Source organism: Mixophyes fleayi, chromosome 4 (genome assembly GCF_038048845.1).
Source record: "Mixophyes fleayi isolate aMixFle1 chromosome 4, aMixFle1.hap1, whole genome shotgun sequence".
Taxonomy (NCBI): domain Eukaryota; kingdom Metazoa; phylum Chordata; class Amphibia; order Anura; family Limnodynastidae; genus Mixophyes; species Mixophyes fleayi.
In genome coordinates this window covers 60,755,109-60,771,110 of record NC_134405.1, presented here as the reverse complement: position 1 = coordinate 60,771,110, position 16,002 = coordinate 60,755,109, and the positions used below count along the sequence as shown (strand labels likewise).

At 43.2% G+C, this 16,002-nt stretch overlaps 1 protein-coding gene and 1 long non-coding RNA gene across 2 annotated transcripts in view; both read left to right on the top strand.

Moving 5' to 3' along the window:
* Positions 1-10,202, top strand: part of LOC142150704 (zinc metalloproteinase-disintegrin-like protein H3) — a 45,561-nt gene extending 35,359 nt beyond the window's left edge. Inside the window, exons 15-16 of the mRNA XM_075205901.1 lie at positions 3,972-4,167; positions 10,096-10,202. Coding sequence (XP_075062002.1) covers positions 3,972-4,167; positions 10,096-10,202 — 303 coding nt within the window. The remainder of the gene's footprint in view (positions 1-3,971; positions 4,168-10,095) is intronic.
* A 164-nt stretch (positions 10,203-10,366) lies between these two features.
* Positions 10,367-14,844, top strand: LOC142149869 (uncharacterized). Its single transcript, XR_012690897.1, has 4 exons — positions 10,367-10,475; positions 12,623-12,703; positions 13,257-13,330; positions 14,743-14,844. It is a non-coding gene; the product is annotated as an uncharacterized LOC142149869 (long non-coding RNA).
* The last annotated feature ends 1,158 nt before the right edge of the window (positions 14,845-16,002 follow it).

Genomic DNA, 16,002 nt, shown 5'->3' with positions numbered 1-16,002 from the left:
GGAACTGACTTCTCGTGTGGCAAGTTCAAACGGCTGGAGAACCTTGCACAACACGGAAATCAGTCTCCACTGCGCTTGACTCAGGCGCATCCCCACTCCTTTGCCTATGTCGTAGGTGGCTGTGTAGGCTTGAATGGCCTTTTGCTGCTCCTCCATCCTCTGCAGCATATAGAGGGTGGAGTTCTAGCGCATCACAACCTCTTGTTTGAGGTGATGGCAGGTCAGGTTCAGGCTTTTTGATGTTGTTCGAGTGTGCGGTAGGCAGTGGCAGAATGTCGAAAGTGTCCAGCAATTTTGCGGGCCACCGCAAGCATATCCTGCACACCCTGCACACCCCTGTCACTCTTCAGGTAATGCAGCACCACCAAATTTATTGTGTGGGCAAAATATGGCACGTGCTGGAAATTGCCCATATGTAATGCCCGCACAATGTTACTCGCGTTGTCCGACACCACAAATCCCCAGGAGAGTGTAAGTGGGGTAAGCCACTGCGAGATTATTTCCCTCAGTTTCTCTAAGAGGTTGTCAGCGTTGTGCCTCTTATTAAAACCGGTGATACACAACGTTGCTTGCCTTGGAACGAGCAGGCGTTTTGGAGATGCTGCTACTGATGCTGCTGCTGCTGTTGCTGCGGAAGGCGATGCATCTACCCAGTGGGCTGTAACAGTCATATAGTCCTTAGTTTGCCCTGAAACACTTGTCCACATTTCCGTGGTTAAGTGGACAGTGGGTACAACCGCATTTTTCAGAGCACTGAGGACACTTTTTCGTACTTCTCTGTACATCCCGGGTATCGCCTGCCTAGTGAAGTGGAATCTCGACGGGATTTGGTACCGGGGACACAATACCTCCATCAACCGTCTAAATCCCACTCCACTGATGGCGGACACCGGACGCACGTCTAACACCAACATAGCTGTTACGGCCGCAGTTATCCGCTTTGCCATAGGATGACTACTGTCGTACTTGGTGCTCATGGCAAACGACTGTTGTACGGTCAACTGTTTAGTGAAAGACGTAGCGTTCTTACGACTTCCCCTCTGGGAAGATGACCGACTACCAGCAGCAACAGTAGCAGCGGCAGTAGTAGGCGTACCGCTGCAGGATCCTCCGGAGGAATCCCGGTTTGAAGAGGACTCAGTCATACCGGTGACATGGCCCACAGGACTATCTCTGATCGAGATCGTGGAGGAAATTGACGAGGAGGGTGTTGCTGGTGTGGATACAACAGGACCAATGGATTTAGGTGTCCCTGGACTGCTGACGGTTCTAGCCATAGGTCCTGAACTAAACACTGAATTATGAAGGTTCTTCAGGTGACGTATAAGGGAGGATGTCCCTAGGTGGCCAAGATCCTTACCCCTGCTTATTTGAGCTTTACATAAGGTACATATGGCCATACATTTGTTGTCCGGATTGGGATAGAAATAATTGCAGACCGAAGAGGTGGATTTTTTGGTCTTCTGCCCAGGCATGACGATGGGCTTTTTCATCCCATGGACAACAACTGATTCCCCCCTGGTGCCTTATTTAAGACAACCACATCAGCATCCTCCTCGTCAAGTTCCTCCTCAGCGCCAGCTACATCAATATTCTCCTCCCGGTGTACAACATTGCCACCTTCATTAGCCAACTCTCTTAAATTTTTTAGAGGGAGGGGGGGGAGGAGGAGGGTTTAGATCCTTGGGTGAAGCTGAACCACTAGTCATGAACACGGGCCAGGGCCTAAGCCGTTCCTTGCCACTCCGTGTCGATTCTCCTCAGATGATTTTAATTTTCTTTTTTTGCTAATTTTAGTGAACTTTGGCTTTTTGGATTTTACATGCCCTCTACTAGGAGATTGGGCATCGGCCTTGGCAGACGACGTTGATGGCATTTCATCGTCTATGTCATGACTAGTGGCAGCAGCTTCAGCATTAGGAGGAAGTGGTTCTTGATCTTTCCCTACTTTATCCTCCAAATTTTTGTACTCCATCAGATACAGCACAAGAGAGCGTACCCCTAAACCACACACACCTGGCAAAGGCTTTAAAAATTATATGCGGCACAGGACAGTACCACTGGACTGGAGTTAAACAGCAGTACAAATTCCTTTATACTGCAGGAACAGTGAACGTAGTTTAATCTCTGGTACTAATATTTCTGGACTGCAGGAACAGTGAACGTAGTTTAATCTCTGGTACTAATATTTCTGGACTGCAGGAACAGTGAACGTAGTTTAATCTCTGGTACTAATATTTGTGGACTGCAGGAACAGTGAACGTAGTTTAATCTCTGGTACTAATATTTCTGGACTGCAGGAACAGTGAACGTAGTTTAATCTCTGGTACTAATATTTCTGGACTGCAGGAACAGTGAACGTAGTTTAATCTCTGGTACTAATATTTCTGGACTGCAGGAACAGTGAACGTAGTTTAATCTCTGGTACTAATATTTCTGGACTGCAGGAACAGTGAACGTAGTTTAATCTCTGGTACTAATATTTCTGGACTGCAGGAACAGTGAACGTAGTTTAATATTGCAGTACTAATATTTCTGGACTGCAGGAACAGTGAACGTAGTTTAATATTGCAGTAATAATATTTCTGGACTGCAGGAACAGTGAACGTAGTTTAATATTGCAGTACTAATATTTCTGGACTGCAGGAACAGTGAACGTAGTTTAATATTGCAGTAATAATATTTCTGGACTGCAGGAACAGTGAACGTATTTATATATTGCAGTAGAAATTTTTTTATACTTTTTTTATAATTTTTTGGTAATTTTTTTTATAATTTTTTAATAACAATGGACTTAGCAGGACAGAGCACAGGACACAGCACCACTGGACTCAGCAGGACAGAGCACAGGACAAAGCATCACTGGACTCAGCAGGACAGAGCACAGGACAAAGCACCACTGGACGCAGCAGGACAGAGTGACAGGACAAAGCACCACTGGACTCAGCAGGACAGAGCACAGGACAAAGCACCACTGGACTCAGCAGGACAGAGTGACAGGACAAAGCACCACTGGACTCAGCAGGACAGAGCACAGGACACAGCACCACTGGACTCAGCAGGACAGAGCACTGGACAAAGCACCACTGGACTCAGCAGGACAGAGCACAGGACACAGCACCACTGGACTCAGCAGGACAGAGCACAGTACACAGCACAACTAAAAAACCCAACCTCCCTCTTCCCTGATCTTAGCCCGACTGAAGATGGCGGCGGCTAGCGGGGAATTTATAAAATCCGAGTCTCGCGAGATCCGACGGCGGGATTTTGAGTCTCAGCCTCGCTTTCACTGTTTCTCCCCGCCGGAAGTACCCGAACAGTGCTCGGATCGCCCTTGGATCCGCACTGTTCGGGTGGGCTCGGATTGCAATAATCCGAGCCCACGCATCTCTGCTCCAAATTGCTGCTTCCACCCTAATGTATGAGCCCTAGCACTTTTGGGAGGGGGGACACACATTTTTTTTAAATAAAGAAGTGTTATTTAAAAAATAAAACCCACATTATATTGTTAGTCATAATCATCAAGTTAATGATGATGACTGGTGTCTCTCTACTGATGCTACACTATAAATGTCTCTTCCTGCAGCATACGTATTTATCTTAATATATGTGCGGCTTTTTGTGGGCACATTTATCTTCCAATGCTACAGCAGGTACAGAGCATGGAGAAATAATAATGAGGGGTTTTAAACTGGAGATATCCAAGAGAAGACATGAGGACTTTAATGTTTGATCTAAACTGAGTAATCCAAAAAGAAAACAGTTGGAATCTTAATCTAAAGAGAGAACACATTGCTAGAGAATCTGATGGCTAATGCAGCCCTGTGCAGTTTGTAATACTGTTTTTCCCATCACAGAGGGTGGGAGTGGCGGTGGGAAATAAGCTCGGGGAGACGATGATGATGATGATGATGATGATGAAGAGTCTTGTAGTCTTGTACCGACAAGTGTGGCTTTGTCTTCCTCCGCAGTATATGAAAGCAGGAGCGGTGTGCAGACCCAGCAGTAATGACTGTGATTTGCCAGACATGTGCGATGGAAACTCCAATCTCTGCACCACCGATCGAATCAAAGACAATGGAGTGTCCTGCATGGATGGCCAGGGGTACTCTAAGAATGGGATGTGCCCAACACACAAGACCCAATGCACTGCTGACTGGGGACCAGGTGAGTGTTGTATTAAATGTGCCACATTCATATTTTGCCCTTGTTTTCACTTTGCCCAATAGGGTATTACTGGCCAGAGACGCCAGACGGCATCATCAGCAGATTAAAGGGTGGGCCCTGCGATGTCTGTCCACCCTCTCCCGAGGCCCCTACTATGCCCTTCTGAGCATGTGTTTGGGCCGCACATAAGATACATTAACAATAACGATAGCTGATCATCCAAAAAACCATAGAAAACATAGTTAACATATATATATATATGAGAAACAAAGTGATTATATATATATATATATATATATATATATAAAATCTCTTTTTTTTTCAAATCCACCTATATTTACCTTTCAATCGCCCTGTTCAAAAAATCCTCTCTAGTTATTATACTATAATCACTTTTTGTATTGTTTCGATGCAATATCAATAAAATGCATTTATGCCAGGCATTGTATATCAGGGTGCCCTGACCAGGCCTGCGGTACCTGACACATACATCACTGTGACCCCAAATTGTGACCTGTTTTGCTAATTACACCACTATGCTAGTTAAGGGATAACAACTTTATAATGGGCCAAAGAGAATAATATATAATGCCCCATTAGTATTGCAAGTAGAAGTATGTAGCAGGGAGATAAGGTCCATGATGCTCCAGGACCAGGTGACTTTTATTCACTGGTCAGCGTCTCTTGAAATAATAAAAGAAATCCCCCTTAACTTACCTTTTAATTGGCTTGTTCTCCTGTCCTCTTCTCCTCTTTTCTCCAATTCTGTGCTGCTGATTGTTCTTCTCGCGTGGGTGACTCCTCTGTGCTGTGCTCCACAATGAATGTTGGGCGTGATGACATCACGCTCGACATTCACTGCGAGCACCACATGGAGGAGGAGACAAGGGAGGGAGCCGGAGTACCAGCTGACGTGACCGCAAGGTAAGTATTTTCTTTTATTTTTTTTGCAGGATTTTTTTTCCCATTAACAGTGCTGACCCCTTGCCACAACCAAAACTTCTTCTGGGCCACATTTATAAGCGTGCTGGACAACCCTGATAATGTTAATGCACTGATATATCTGCATAATTTTTTTGCCCAGTAGATGGCACTGCTGTGTCCATCCTATAAGTCACTCATCCAGTATCTTGATAGAGACCTGAGTCATTAAGGAAAATAAAGCAAAAAAAGGAGTAACCTTGCACCTTGGCAAAACCATGTTGAATTGGAGGGGGAGGTAAATTTAAAATGCGGGGACAGATTTATAGCTGTGGTTGGGCATGTCCTAGATGAACTTTAAATTTCAGTGTAAATTAAAGTATCAAGTATTTGTCTGCTACATGAAAAAAACAGCCAGTATTTCACTCATTTGCAAAACAATTATCTAATTTGCACCCCTTGCATTGTAACATAGTTTGTCCAGGAGAAAATGTACTCCTTTTTTTTACCTTTCTTTCCTTAATGAATCAGGCTCTAAAGTTTCTGTAAAACAATCAATACTTACTAAGCTGCTGCTCATTGTTAAATAGCCTAATGAGCAGTATTGCTGCATTTCATCCTGTTCAACCTGGCAAATATGTTACTGCAGTTTTATTTTACTATGATCATTACATACCCCTAGTTTTCAAAGCAATATTATACTTTATTTACATAGCACTGTACAGTCAGAGAACTTTATACAGACACAAGTCCCTGCTCCAGCGGCATTTACAATATAAATTCTCACAGCTCACACAAGCACTATCCGTTGATAAAGGCTGATTATGTTTTATCATCTTCATTTACCGCAGATTTGGGCTTTTGAGGGTAAAAAAGGAAAGTCAATAAAATATATTGTAAAATATATATATTTAAAGTTGCTATTCATTAAAAAAAATAAATAAAAATGTTTTATTCAAAGAATAAAGCATTCTGAGATAGCAATAACAGAAGAGGCATTTGGGTGGTACAAGGCCTTCACAATACTTATGGAAACTGTTGCAGGTGAAATCCTTTCATGTGTAGAGCACAGCGGGAAAAAAAGCCTTATCGCTTTCACCCTGAGATAAATGTACCCATCAATTTAGTCAGTAGCCAATAAATCTACTAGTACATCATATGAGTGTGAAATTAAATCTGACCACTGTGGTTGAAAAGAAACTCAAGTCCTTAGTGCTGCGAGACGGCTGTGCTAACCACTGAGCCACAGTGCTTCCCACAATTGTATCTGTCTTTCTTTTATTACTGCTTAATAGTTTCTAGCATGTGGCCAATACATTGGTAGAGAGCATAGTTCAGATTGTATAACATGACTACCACCTCGAGGAAATACTGTCACTACAGTGGGTGCAGCTGCTAGCGAGCCATGAGGGTTGTGAGCCAATACTATCTCACCCACCCAAGAGCAGATCAAGGGCCTCTTCTCATGGGTTGGCCCAACACAGGCGCAGAAGAGACCACAGCTCTGGCCAGAAGCTGCATCAATGAGCCATCACCCAAATGTTTCTATAGAGCCCAGCAGAGTTCGACGCCTGACGATCCCTGTATCAGGTTTCCTGCAGAATAAAGAACACCTCTTTCCACTGTTGTTGGCGTCAGAGTGGCCTCCAAGGAGCAGAGAACTGCATAGTATGAGATGTATGTTCCTACGGGAAAGGGGTACTTGTTGTTTCTGATGCATGCAATAAGGACTCACACACAAACTGCTAGATAACTGTCGCCATGTTAGTACAGCAACAAAACACAAACACATCCAGGTCAAAAGTAAAGACTTGCGATATTAACCAATAACATTACACCACAGGGTGGGGCCAGACACAAGGGTAACACTGTAACACTTGTTGCTGTTGATAATGGACGTTAGTGAAGCCTAAGATTTTGTCAAACCCCTTTTTTGTCATATGAGTTGTTCTATGGATGCTTTCCCTGGTACAACTATCCTCTTCCAGTCTGATACACCTCCAAATGCATTATTATTAGAGATGGGCGGGCTGGGTTCCCCAAGATCCGAACTCGCCCGAACTTTGCCTATCCGAGTAGTACCAAGCAGGCTCGGTACTCTCCCGCCCGTTTGGAATCGGAATCGAGGCAAAACGTCATTGTGACGTCGTCAGATCTCGGGGTTCGGTTCTCACGATATTTGATATACATAAATACCCACCTCCACAGCAATCCATCACCATTTGACAGAGGGAGAGAGCAGGGTTAGTTCACATGCAGCATTAGAGCAGGGACAATTATTGTATACCTTATTCTTTCAATTGTTATTGAAATTCTGCTATCAATTCTTCTAGCGATTGTTAGAGCAGGAAGAGAGGAGGATAGAGGAGGCATTTTTTGGAATATTTTGTACTACAAGTGCTTTGAGGTGTCCCATATTTCCCAGTGTGAAATAATAATTTTTCTGGCTGAAAAAAGTCATATCTAGCAGCACTATCTATTGAATATTTTGCACTACAAGTGCTTTGGGGTGTCCCATATTCCCCAGTGTGAAACAATATTTTTTCTGGCTGCAAAAAGTCATATTTAGCAGCACTATCTATTGAATATTTTACACAACAAGTGCTTTGGCGTCATTAAAATGGATTCAAAGCAGTCCACATATGAGCAGGATCAGCAAGCAGGTGCTGGCACCAGTCCTGATGGTAGTGTTCCCAGTACGTCATCTGGTAAAGCCTATGTAAAAGTACATAGTCTTTTTAAATCAGGGAAAAAAAACACACACAAAAAATAATTAACCGTGTTGAAGCGAAAAAGAAGTGGAACGGAGGAACATTTGACTGCCGATAAAAAAAAAATTGCCATCATGCTATTCTGCACACGCAGTGGCAAAGAAAGAATGAGGCCTTCGCCTTTCTCTATTAGTGGCAGATCAAGAAATGTTACTGAGCCTTCTTCTTGTACAGTCACTCGTGACCAAGCAAGACCAAGTAATTTGGAGTCTAAAAGTGGTGCACAACTACTGGTATGCTTGAAAGCCGAGCTGCAAGATAACAGTAAGGCATAAGAGGATAATGTATGCTCAGAATCAGAAATGACACCAATCCCTGTGGAGAGTCCATCCACCAGTGGTATGTCTAATCGTGAACATTCTATCAGTGTACCCATAAAGAAGGGTCCTTTAAGCAGTTCTGCTGATGTGTGCCTGAACAGCCCGAGTGTAGCCGGTGATACACCAATTGAGGCTGACAATTTTGAATTAGAAGAGGATGAGGAGGAGATTTGTGTAGGCGACGAGGGCGCTAATGATGATGTTGATGAGGCTGATGCAGACAGATACCAAAATGCCTTTCTCAATTTCTATTTATATTCTACAGTCTATAACGGCTGAATAGTTTTCTATTTTACTCCTAGTGGAGAGGGGGTCTGATGCAGACAGATACCAAACTGCCTTTGTCCATTTCCTTTTATATTCTACAGTCTATGCAGGCTGCTTTTTTTCTATTTAAGTACAGGTGGAGGGGTGGGGGGGGGGTCATAGACAGCCACCAAACTACCTTTGTCCATTCATTTTTTATTGTACAGTCCATGCAGGCCGTCTTCTTTTCTATTTAAGTACAAGTGGAGGAGAGGTGCTGATGCAGACTGACACCAAACTGCCTTTGTCCATTTATATTTATATTCCACAGTCTAACACGGCTAAATAGTTTTCTATTTTACTACTAGTGGAGAGGGGGTTTGATGCAGACAGAAACCAAACAGCCTTTGTCCATTTCTATTTAACGTACAGTCAATGCAGGCTGATTTTTTTCTATTTAACTGCAAGTGGAGGGTGTAATATACACCCAAAGATGATGGCTACATTGCCAATAGTCAAAGATGGAGGGGGAAGACAACCAGGATTGTCTGTTTAATTTGCAGGCAATGTTATGGTCACCAGTGCAGCATAAATTCATAGAACAGATAGAAGAGGTCTTCACCTTTAGCAGCCGCCTTTCCCGTAGAGACTGGTTACGCTCACAGGTACTCAGATGCCCCCAGGTCTTATACTCAGAGTAGTATGAGTTTAGGCTAACACGGCAGCGCACAAGTACAGGAGGTAGCACACGGTGTATAGGCAGGCCAGAGATCAGCGGACTGGACAGAGCACTAGAAGGTATGTCAGGTAATGGCAAGAGGGTCAAGGTCACAGGTTCAGGTTCCAGGGACAGGCGAAAGGTCAGGGTCACTAGCAGAGGTTCAGAGTCTGGGTACAGGCAATAGATCAGGGTCACTAGCACAGAATCAGAATCCAGGAACAGGCAAAGGTCATACACGGGTAATCAATCTCAGGTTAAACCCCAAACACAGGAACAGGAGCAGGCAGCAGTACTGGAACAGATTGCTATAACCGGCAGTGAGGCTCAGACCTCACTGCCTTAAATAGTACTAAGAGCCAATCAGGACAGAGGAGAACAGGGCTGACAATCAGCCTCAGGAGGTTGCTAATTAATTACTAGCTAGAACTGACATAGGTAATAACATAAACCAGGAAGCATGTATAAAAATATAAATGAACCAGTTTAAATCATATGAGAGCTCCCCCTGGAGTTGGAGGATGTTCCTACACCCTCCTACATCTATGCCACAAGGATAATTCCAAAAAATAATAACAGAGCATAGAAACTAGAGCGCGCGCCCGGCTACTAGATCATGCCAGGATGCGGCGTACCGCTGCGGCTCGTCACAGGCAAGTGTTAGAATTAAGGACGGCCTACCAGGGATTAAACTGTTTTTTTCATAATTTAATAGCTTTAGAATTACCTCACTTATCCAAGAAACTGGTGGAGCACTAAATTAGGTTATTTTAGACCAAAAAAATTGAATTTTTTTCAAAAATAGCAAAACAAATCCAAACAAAACTAAAACCAAAACACGCAAGGGTGTTTTGCCAAAACCAAAACATGAAGGTAATCCAGATCCAAAACCAAAACCAAAAACACGGGGGTCAGTGACCATCTCTAATTATTATCCTCCTAACTGTTTCAGGTTCTGTAGTAGCTAATAATTCCTGCTACAACATCAATACAGTCGGCCGAAACTATGGATACTGTAAGCAGTGGAAAGAAACCTACAAAGAATGTAACCAACCGTGAGTGTACACTCATACACAACAGTCGCAATACTTGGTAGTCGCTATACAGCAACATTATGGAATAATAATTCTGCTGCACTAATCTAGAGATTCCTTTTCAGTTCATCTATATTCCACATTGTATTCTGCTGGGCTAATGTAGATATCCTGTTTTCTATACAGGATTCTCAATTACGAAGTGTTCCTTTACAATGGTGGTAATGAAAATCCAAATGTCCATGTCCTGGAACGTGATTTCACGTTGGAGAATGGAGCAAAGTGTGGAGATATAATGGTCAGTATCTGCATCTGCAGGAGGTCTCTCCTCCAGGGCCGTCTTTTCCATAGGGCACAATGGGCAGGTGCCCGGGGGCCCTGCAGCCCAGGGGGGCCCGTCAGAGGAAGCAAAAAAAAAAAAAAAACCTGGAAAAAGAAAAGAAGAAAATACTTGCCGTGCTGTCAGCTGGCGATCCGGCTCCCTCCCTGGTCTCCTCCGTCGCGCTCGCAGTTTTTTTTTTTTTTTGGCTTCCTCCGACGGGCCCATATATATATAATCTTTTTTTTTTTTGTGTATATATAGGGGCCCCGGTGCACTGCTGTGCCCGGGGGCCCAAGATGTTCTTAAGAGGGCCCTGCTCTCCTCCTTAACCGGTTATGGTTTTATACTTTCAGATCAGTTACAGGTTCATAGGAACCCTCCAGAAGTTCCAAACAAACATTTTCTTTGAGGAGTAAAGTGCTCCCTTGTGGTAAGAAAAAAGGGTGCTAAATATTTTTGGGGACATTCATCGTGTGAAGCGTGTCGGTCACGGGCTAACAAATGGATGCGTTAAAAAAATTGTAATATGGGATTCAACAATCTCACTAGCAAAACCACAGGCTACTCCTGCGGTTTCCCTATATGTTCCAAAATATATCTAGCCACTACAAGGAAGAGGTGTGTTGAAAACATTTATGAATGAGTTGAGATATTTGTAAAACAATATACGCAAGGCAAGATTGCATTTGTCCATATCTTTCAACTGTCCTGATTTACAGGCCACAAATGTGGTGGGGCTTAGTAGAAAATGGGTGGGAGGTACGTTTATCAAACATAGTCCTTATCGATTGCGCATATGTGTAGTGCTTACAGCTATTGGCTTACAGCCCTTGCAGTCAGGCGACTTAAAATTGCTTGTTCATCATCAGGTTTGGGTTACACTGGCAATTTTCTTTTATGTGGTTAATCACTTCAGAAAACAAGTAATTTTGAATTAATTTGATTAATTGCATGGAAATCACAACACCTCCTGCGTGACAAGTAAAACACTGATGAGCGCAAACACTATGGTACCGTTAACACGCCTAAGATGCTGAGCCTCGCGCATGAGTGAGGCAGTTACTGGCAGTAAGGTAAACAGTCCCTGGGACAGAGTTGTGCAGCAGCCCCTCATACTTTGGCTGAAGTAGTCTCTGGCTACTATTTTACTAAGGATAGTTGGGGTAGTAGTCCATTTAGGTGTAAGGATTGTATAAATGCAGACTGTAAGCTCAGACAGAACGTCACTATTACTAGCCCAGTGTGAAGTAGTGCAAATTGTTTATAAGGTTACTCATACAGTCCTGGGTTATCTGTCAATTCTCCAGTCCTGAGAGACACTATAAAAGGGTGACTTCTGATTGTAACCCCAGTCCCTGACTGTGAGGCCCCTGTTGCTGTACTTGCAAGCTGCTGCCTCTCCCCACAAGGCCAGATGCTCTGGTCGGTATAAGAGCTGGACAAGCTTGGCTGTTTGGACTCCACTTGACACTAGAAGATCCTCTGGACACCTCCCAGCACCGGAACAGAACATCCTCTGAATACTGCTATACTGCACAATCAGGATACCTGGATATCTGCAGAAACTATCTAAAAAGAGGGCCCAGAGACACTGCTCTCCTCTATCACCACACTCCAGCTCTTCCACATTTTCCTCCTATCACTGCTCTTCCGCTTCTTGGAAACCTGGGGATGGGCTCCTCCTTTGCTTTCTTCCTCCTGTGCACAATATGCTCAGGGATGTAGTTTCTGCAGTATTCTGTGCTCCCTTTTCAGTCCAGGATGAAGTGGCTTAGTTAGGGAATGTTGTATACTGTGCTCCCTTTTCTGACCAGGGTGATGTATCCTAGCTATGGAATGTTGTATACTGTGCTCTCTTTTCACACCATAATGATGTAGCCTAGTTATGGAATGTTGTATAGTGTGCTCCCTTTTCACACCATAATGATGTAGTCTAGTTATGGAATATTGTATATTGTGCTCCCTTTTCACACCATAATGATGTAGCCTAGTTATGGAATGTTGTATACTGTGCTCCCTTTTCTGACCAGGGTGATGTATCCTAGCTATGGAATGTTGTATACTGTCACACCATAATGATGTAGCCTAGTTATGGAATATTGTATATTGTGCTCCCTTTTCAGGTCTACAACAGCGGGAAGTGCACGTTCCTTGACAGAGAGCTTGGGTCACCTGTCTGCTCACCTAAGTCCCCAGGACATGAGGTGAGAGACGCCCTCGTTGTATGAGCTTCCATATTTTTGAAACAAAAAGCAACACTTCTCTTTAACGTGGCATTTTCTCCTTAAGAGACATAAAAACCTCACTTGGTAAAATTGTCATTTCTAGGGACACTGCTGTTGGGCTGGGTCAGAGACTGGCTGGAGAATTTACGCCCGAGGGGACGAGACTCAGCTCAGCAGCCTATTAGCAACATTTTAAAGGTTTTAAAGGAAAAAAAAACATACAGGTAGCCTAATGACCCAGCTCAAGGTAGCCCACTATGGGACTGGCCCAGGGGGGCAGATGCCCCATACTCTCAGCCCAGCCAGCCCCTGGGCTGGGTTGTGAACTCTTAATAAGGGTGAAAGTTATATCTCCAGTTTTGTAATCTGGCCCCTTATGTCTAACGCCTTCTGTCTGTATTTCTCATACTTTAATTGACTAACAATGCCTTTAGGAGCAAAATATGTATTGCAACAACCAATCAGCAATCAGCTGTTAATGTTGCACCTAAGTGGATCCTCTAGTTTAAAGCTAATAACTTCCTTTCTTCAGAACTATGACAGTGAGGCGCAAAAGTCACTGTAAAGAAGGCTGGTCCCTGACCTGTAACGTCCCTTCAGACTCATGTGAGTATAACCTTCGTATTTACAAATGCTATTAGCTTTGTTGGCAGAGTAAGTGTGTGTGTGAGTTGTCCTCCACCTAGTCAGACTAGAATTAAATACTTGGTTGCTGTGGAGCCTGGTGTATGGTGTCTTTACGTCTTGTAGATGGATGTCTCTGGTGATATTTTCCCAAAAACAGACTCAAACCCCTACAATCTATTTTGCACGCAGCGGCAAGACTGATTTTCCTTGCAAATCGTTATTCCTCTGTTGAATCACTCTGTATGTCTCTACACTGGTTGCCTGTTTTCTACCGAATCCAATATAAAATACTTTTACTAACATATAAGGCCATCAACAAAGCTGCACCATCATAAATCTCCACTCTTGTCACAAATATCTCCCAACTCGGCAACTCCGTTCTACACAAGATCTGCGTCTCTCATCCACACTCATTACATCCTCCCATTCCCGATTACAGCACTTTTTCCGGGCTGCACCCACTCTATGGAATTCTGTCCCTCGCACAATAAGACTCTCCTCTGGTCTACAAGCTTTCAAGCTCTCTCTGAAAGCCCACCTCTTCAGACAAGCTTATAATATTCCTCAGCCACCCTCTTAATCTCACTACATTACCCTATTGCCACCCATTATACAATTACCCCTTGACCAACATTGTTGGACAGGATCATTTAGCTTATGAGTCACTTTTACCTTTGCAGTCTGGCTGGGCCGATATCAAATGTAGACTTAACCTCATGTGTCAAACTCCCATTGTCCAGTAGATTAAAAGCTTGGGAGCAGGGCCTTCTCACCTCGTTGTCTGTTTTACACAGTTTGTTTATTAGTTTACTATGTTTGTCCCCAATTGTAAAGCGCTACGGAATATGTTGGCGCTATATAAATTAATGATGATGTTGATGATATTAAGCCACCCGGAGCTTGAAAGGATGTTGTGCCACGAAAATGCGTTACTTTGAACGATTGTAGCAGTTTTATATGCAATGCAAATATGCTTTATAGGGTTAGGGATACTGAAGAGGGATTGTGAGTTTAGAACAGAAAGACTGGAGAATTGCATTCTCCCGATCTTATGTATTTCTTATAAAATTCACCTCTGATTTTTTTCTGAAATTAATTTATTATAACATACATAACATATACCCTATATTTATATCAGGTTTACTGTACTTGAGCATGGGAGTGGTTTTATGTATGCAGAAACATAACTTCATATATATGCATCCATATGACTTGCACCAATATATCCAAGTCTGCGTGGCCCTGTGTCACTCTATACTATTCTGTGATCTTGTATAGCCCCTATTTACATTCCTATACTCTAGACAGACCAGCTGTAGAACTGTGTTCTAGATCCTCCTGCTCCTGTGAGAACCCCTAACACTAAGATCTCTCTGTATCTTCTGTTCCAGATACACCACCCCCACGAAGTCCTGTTCATCTTGGAGCTCAGGATGGATCTACATCATAATATGCAATATAAAATATTACATGGAATATAATAAACAAAATAAAGCAGACTATGAGTGTGTCTTTGCTAAAGTGTGGTGTATAACTAGTGTGATCCTGGAAAGAGTTGCTGCCTCTTCTGCTTAACAGGTCATAAAACTGCACCATTGTTTATCTCATGGAGAATCTAATGTCCAAGATGTAGACTCCTACTCTAATGCACTAGGTAATATTTAGACTACGTCCACCCGGATGCTTTTTAAGGTGTGAAAGGAGAAATGTAGAGTGGGTTGGAGTGTGATAAAGATTGTGTCTTGTTCATGTTCCAGGGCTCTCTACATGTTTATATATTGTGTCTGTGTGGATGTAGCCTCAGTTTAGAGGTGATGCTTGAAACCCTGTTGCCAGGTGGATTGTCCTCTCATAACCACAGGTGAAATGTGGATCATTTGAAATGCATCAGTCAGTAATGACCTGTGCTCCTTATAGGACAACATGTTGGGGGTGCTCGATATTACTACTCTTAAGAGCCACTGTTTTAATAGGACTGTATAAGCCAAAAATATCATTTCTAGATTACCATCATTAGTGAATGCCTATTTGATACAGGTTTGTTGTTCTCATGGGAAGAAACTGACTGAAATAAATGAAGATAAGGTTATCATGCTCATGTAGCACCATACCACATGCACATCACCCATGGACTTTTCATGGACACCAGGGTACCATTCTTGAGTGTTCAATGGGGTCTTTAGCGCTACCACAACAGCTATGGCTATACATATATTTCCAGCTTATAAAGGAAAAAAGAGCCACCTAAAATCACTTAAGTTTATAAAACACAGAACATCTGGAGGCGACACTGTCCAATACACTTATCTCAGACACAGCTCGGGCATGGTGGGATGACCTGGCTTTTGTATCACATCAAGGGCTATGCCGTACGTCACCTGAGTTTCCCCAGCACCAAGATTTGGAGAACAAGATCTAATCTTCATCTCACAATAGCCAATTAGCACCTCTCTCTCTTTAGACCTGGGAAACACCATAGCCGTACTTCACTGTGAGGACTGGCTCAGACTCCCCTCCTTCCTATGTAAATGAGTACTGCTCTCTTTATGTTCCATCCAATGGTTTAGAGCTGCAACCCCTTTTTTGATATACATAGGATAACAAAGAACTGCAAATGGGGTTGGCTACAGTATTGGTGGACAGTAGAGACC